Source organism: Olea europaea, unplaced genomic scaffold (assembly GCF_002742605.1).
Source record: "Olea europaea var. sylvestris unplaced genomic scaffold, O_europaea_v1 scaffold644, whole genome shotgun sequence".
Classification (NCBI taxonomy): domain Eukaryota; kingdom Viridiplantae; phylum Streptophyta; class Magnoliopsida; order Lamiales; family Oleaceae; genus Olea; species Olea europaea.
Window position 1 is genome coordinate 283,852 of NW_019264809.1, and position 6,156 is coordinate 290,007.

At 35.6% G+C, this 6,156-nt stretch overlaps 1 protein-coding gene across 1 annotated transcript; it reads left to right on the forward strand.

Annotated features, from left to right (window-relative positions):
- Positions 1 to 236: 236 nt before the first annotated feature.
- On the forward strand, positions 237 to 1,190 carry LOC111390049 (proteinase inhibitor PSI-1.2-like). The gene is made up of 2 exons (XM_023015033.1): positions 237 to 343; positions 870 to 1,190. The coding sequence occupies exons 1-2, from the start codon at positions 298 to 300 to the stop codon at positions 1,070 to 1,072; spliced, it is 249 nt and encodes an 82-aa protein (XP_022870801.1). The 5' UTR covers positions 237 to 297; the 3' UTR covers positions 1,073 to 1,190.
- The last annotated feature ends 4,966 nt before the right edge of the window (positions 1,191 to 6,156 follow it).

The window sequence follows — 6,156 nt, forward strand, 5'->3', positions numbered from 1 at the left end:
TGACTTTAATCCTTGTATTTTTCTTAATTAATTCACTTTATCAAAAAAAAATAATAATAATAATAATAATAAATAAATAAATAAATAATCCTTTTCTACACTTGGTTAGGTAGATCACATGAAGTTTAATAATCTTTAATATTGTGAATTAATATGTATTTGTAAGTTTGAATTGGTTTTTGCTTACGGACCATGCGTCGACTTTCTCTTTATATATGAAAAAGTCGTCACCTAATAATACTACTTTTACCCTATAAATAACTCAAAATAATCAGTACTAAGCATAATTCAGGAAGCATGGCTAATAGCAAAGTTAGCATCCTTACTCTCCTCCTAATCTGCGGTATGGTTACTGATCTGTGCACTTTTTTGTAACTTATATTGGCTGAATTTTGACACTTCTATAATGGCCAAGTGTTTTATCATTGTGAAACAATATTCCAAAAATACTGTAATATAGATCTTATGATTTTAGTTAAGCAGGCATCTGTAAATATTGTGTGTTTTGATAAAGAGAAGCATCGAAGAAGTTACTTGTGCATATAAAGTATTAAGGTTTTAGACAAATTTTTACATGCCTGCAGTTCAATTTATTGATCATTTTCTTTCTGGGCTTTTTTTTTCTTTAATTATTAAGCTTTTCCACTGGTAAGTTAATCTTTTCTTCATTTGTTTGTGGATTTTGACGCGTTGTTGCAATTCTTTAAGTTATGCCATTAAGTTGTAGCATGATATATACATGATTTTATTACTACTGCTTATTGAATTTTCTTGGAATTTTCTTTGATCATGCTTTATACGCAATACTAAAGAAGACCGAGATGAACAATAGGTTTGATTTCTATATTATGTTTTTCATTCTATGACAGGATTGTTTTTCTTGGGAAGCAATGTGCAATATGCAGAAGCCCAAAGGAAAATTTGCCCACAAGTTTGCCTCAAAGTTGGCTACATGACTTGCCCAAAATCTGGCCCTAAGAAGCTTCATCCAGGCTGCACAAACTGTTGCAAAGTAAAGAAGGGTTGCAAACTTTACAGATCTAATGGAAGCCTAATTTGTACTGGAAAGTAATTGGATATGAGATAAATCTTAAATAAAATGTCATATGTTTATGCTATAAACAGGCAAAATAAATAAATGAATCCCTTATGTTTCTGAGAAATAAATACAAGATTCAGGTTTAATTATATTGATGGACGTTTCTATGAAATTATCCTTTACATAATTACTTCTAGAAGTTTATTAGGTGAGACTTAGTTGTCGTATACTCTTATATTCATCTACTAGCCACCCACCGCCACGGACCTTGTGTGTAATCAAAAATTGTTGTAATAACAGTAAATACACACAGCACGATGAGGGACACTATGAAAATTCAATCAAAATAAGAGATACATGTACCTATGGATCTCTTGAAAATAGAATTTGTCTCTGGTATAGATGGATAGAGCATGTTTGGGTGGGGCTAATTGTTACAACCATTTATTCATAGTCAAAGTCAAAAATATTCATTCAAAATCAACAATTTAATTGGTCAAAGTTGAAGTCAAATAAAGATTTGAGTTTAAAAAAAAAAAAAAAAAAAAATTCTTACGGGGACTATTATAAGCTAGTGGTATTTGTTGGGACTAATTGGTAATTAAAGAAACAAATTTGTAAGTTTTAAATGAAAATGAAACGTATGGGTTAAATTGCAAACTATGACAAAGTGGAGGGCCTCACTAATGAATATATAATTATTTTCCCATTCAACTTGAGGAGTAGAGAACACGGAGGGAAAAGAGAAGAATCGAGGAACAGGAAGAAAAAAGGAAAGAGAAGAAGGGAAATAAAAAAGGAAGCAAAGAAAAGGGGAACATGAAGAAAGAATGGATCACTAAGCACTCATTGAGTTAGGGATCTTCGATTTCTTTGTCAAGTTCTAGATGTAAGCAAAATATTTATCCCATTTGGCCCCATTAATTCTCGTTAATTCACATTTTCGGCATTTTTCAACCCAATATCTAGAGACTACTGTTTCCACGTCTGGTCACAATCATATCACGTCAGAAAAGCCAAAAAAATCTATTGAACCGTTGGTGTGTAAAGGACATATACACCCTCCATTGTCACCGTGCAATGACAAAATTTCCCTTGCCTTCACTAGAGGGGAAGGGAAAAAAAAAAATGGTTGACGAAATTCGTCGAGATGGGCGTGAATGGGGACAAGTTGGCATGTTCTTGGGCTTTTTATCACATGGCAAAGGCTTTCGTCAGGTGCAAATACACTTCGGGCATTTCCTGCAGACCATTTCACATTACTTAAAGCACATACTTTGAGTTATTGTTACGTTAGCTGTCAAGATGATTAACTGTATCACGACTACAACCATGGAGTAGAACATCATCACCCCAATCCCGCACATTACTCATTTTTTCAGGGTTTTAGTTGTTCATCAAATAATAATAACCAATTATTTGTAAGTAGTCTAATGATTATTTAATTGTGCATTCTAACATGTATAATGTAACAGGATGTGCAGTTAATGGCAAGCATGTTCATGATGTGCTATTAGAGCATAAAAGGATTAACTTCAAAGGAAGAAAAGGATTTCCGACTCAAAATGTGGTGGCAGCTTGTGTTTTTAACTAATGTTTCATGTTTATATTGCTTGGTACTACCGAAAACAAGCATTATAGTCGTATTTTTAGTTCGAGCTATTTATAGTCAGGATATAAATATTTCAAAACTAGCAAATGGGAAATTCTATTTAGTTGACTCGAGTTTTCCACATAAACGGGGCTATATGGCTACATAAAAGGGATTTGATGTACGGCATCACTTTCAAGAATTTAAGTACAACAATGATGGTCAATGTCGCTTTCGAAATGCCCTCGAGAGATTCAATTTCCATCATTTATCTTGTTGTAACATCATTGAGCGGGCTTTCGATTTTTGGAAGCAGAGATGGAAAATACTCATTCGAATACCTAGCTATTTTATTTAGAGTGCAAACCCTTGTTGTTGTGACAACAATGGGCATTCATAATTTTTTGAGACGATACAGATGGCTCAATGAAGGCTTTCATAGAGCGGAGGAAACTAACGACAAGGAAGTTGAGGTAGACCTACGTGATAAGGACGACGAAATTGCCATCGAGATGGGCGAGAATGGGGATGAGGATATACCATGGAAACAATTAAGTGATCATTTGGCACAAGCCCATTGTTAAGTTTTCAACCATATTTTCGCGACAGTTTAGCTAATAATTTGTAATGGAAAAGTGATTGCAACATAATTCTTAAAAAAATTGGAATCTCAATTTGCAAGGCCATTATGTAAAACAACCAATGGCATATATCCTTAGTGTAGGGCCAAATTCCAGCAAACACCAAGTTCAACTGGGCTCAGTTTCACCAAATAAGTCGACACCACCAACGGGTTGAGACAACTCCAAAACACCAACACCAAGTTCTCACTTCCGGTTGCTACTAGTTGGACAAGATGAAGAACAATAATATGTCCACAAGAAAAGAACCACAAAGGTCATATGAAAGGAGAGAAGCCGAGAGGAGAAGTCACAGAGAGAGATTGGGCATTCTTCATATGGAGGCTGAGAGAAAGGCCAAGAATATAAGCCAAGCAAGTGACCAAACAAGGTAAGTTAGGTTAGGTTTATTTAGTGGACCAATCAAGGCTCGACTCAAAAATAATGGGCTTCAAATTAATACCATAGCCCTCCAAGGAAATAGGACGAACCGTGAGCAACACTATTAACAATAAGTTGCTTCTAACGATCCATGGGAATGTGAATTGGGTTGTCTTGATAATTGTGTCGACATACAAATCAATCATATAGCCAAGACTGATTGATAATAGAACCGGGGTTACATCATAGCCCTGGGGGTCGTTTGACAACAAATTGCCTAACAACCTCCACCTTGGTGTTAAAGGACCTGTAAAAGAAAATGTCTCCCATTAGTAACACCTCTAATAGAAAATCGATAAAATTGGAAATCATTTACCTGTACCAATGTTTAGAAGTTCATTGCAACTTCTAAATTTTGCCAATGGCAGTACATTCGTCACCATATCAGAGGAGTTGTAGTGGGTGTGGATCTTTTCAAGTCTTACCACCTCTTGAGATACTATATCTCTAATGAAGTAGAGTCTAACATCAATGTGTTTAGTGCGCTCGTGAAAAATGGGGTTCTTGCATAAATATATAGATGACTGACTATCAAAATACACTACCACATAATCATTCAAGACACATAGTTCATGAAGAAGGCCTCTGAGCCATAGAGCTTCTTTAATAGCTTCAGTGATAGCAATATATTCTGATTCTGTAGTGGATAGTGCAACAATATGTTGTAACTGTGATTTCCAACTAACACATGAATTAGATAAGGTAAACACGTAAGACGAAGTGGATTTCCTACCATCTCTATCTCCCGCGTAGTCAACATCTACAAAACCCTTTAATTTTATACCTTCTTTGTTAGCACTAAATTTTAAACCTACGTCACTTGTACCCTTCAAGTACTTTAATAACCACTTTAGCGCTTCCCAATGTTCAGGGCCCGGATTAGCCATATATCTACTGAGAGTACTAACAGCAAAACCTAAATCCGGTCTAGTGCAAACCATCAAATACATTATGGAACCAATCACATTAGAGTAAGGCACTCTACTCATGTATTCTACTTCACGCTCATTGCAAGGGGATTGTTCTTTCGATAAAACAAAATGATTAGCAAGAGGCAACGTAACAGGTTTGCAATCACTCATATTAAATTTCTTCAATACTTTGGATATGTATGAAGACTGATGCAAAAACAAAACAGATGTTGACCTATCTCTTTCAATTTCAATACCTAAGATTCTCTTAGCCTTATCTAGGTCTTTCATGTCAAATTCACCACTTAGTTTTGTTTTTATGTTATTTATCCTCTTAGAGGATGATCTAATCAAAAGCATGTCATCCACATAGAGCAACAAAAACCGATAATTATCATCAGTCTCATTGTGTTGAAAATACAAGCAATGATCAAATTTACTTCTTTGGAACCCTATAGTGAGTTCAAAGGAATCAAACCTTTTGTACCACTGTCTAGGAGACTGTTTTAACCCATACAAGGATCTTCTCAGAAAACATACATAATCAGATTTTGACTTATCCTTAAAATCTTTTGGTTGATTCATGAAAATTTGTTCATCAAGCTCACTATGTAAAAAAGCAATTTTTGCGTCAAGTTGTTCAAGTTCCCAGTCAAAATGTGCAACCAATGCGAGCATGACCCTAATAGTGGTGTACTTAACAACTGGTGAGAAAATCTCATTATAATCAATGCCCTCCTTCTGTCTATAGCCTTTAACTACTAACCTAGCTTTAAACCTTAGGGGTTCCAAGCTGCTAGTACCTTCTTTAACCTTAAAGACCCATTTGCAATCAACAATTGATTTGTTCTTAGGCCTAAGTACTAGCACCCAAGTATGATTCTTTTCTAGAGAACTCATCTCTTCTTTGATTGCCTTAAGTCATTCATTAGATTGATTACTGTCTATTGCCTCTTCAAAGATCTTTGGCTCTTTATCAGCTAGTTCTTCATAACTATCCTGGGCGAAAGCTAATTTAGATTCAAAACCGAACCTTCTAGGTTCTCTCATTTGTCTCCTCTCTTTATCCTTAACTAAGTTATAGTTAGCTAAAGGATTTTCTTCCTAATAGTGCTCTTCTATCACTATTTCGTTACTATTCTCCACCTCAGGTTCTTGATCTTGAGTCTCCACCTCATTTGAAGCAGTAGGGGCAGGTGGACTGAGTTTTCCTAACTCCATCTTAAACTGGTCTCTCTCTTCACCTGGTTCAGCTTCACTCTCAAGTTCAGTTTCCCCTTTAATACACAGCATCTCATTCTCGTTAAACGTGACATCCCTACTTATGATAATCTTAACCCCTTTTTGGCTTCTATCCCATAACTTATAACCCTTAACACCATCGGGGTATCCTAGAAAGACACACTTCCTAGCTCTAGGTTCCAGCTTACCCTCACTTTGATGAGAAAAAGCTGTACAGCCAAAAGTTCTAAGTTTCGAGTAATACTCAATTTACCCGACCATCTCTCATGCGAAGTGTCACCATTCAATGCAGTAGAAGGAGTCAGATTAATC

Bases quoted from the DNA above. Each gene is read 5' to 3' on its own strand.
- LOC111390049 (XM_023015033.1), top strand. From the start codon at position 298: ATGGCTAATAGCAAAGTTAGCATCCTTACTCTCCTCCTAATCTGCG. The intron at 344-869 runs GTATGGTTACTG...ATTCTATGACAG, and splicing joins TACTCTCCTCCTAATCTGCG to GATTGTTTTTCTTGGGAAGC.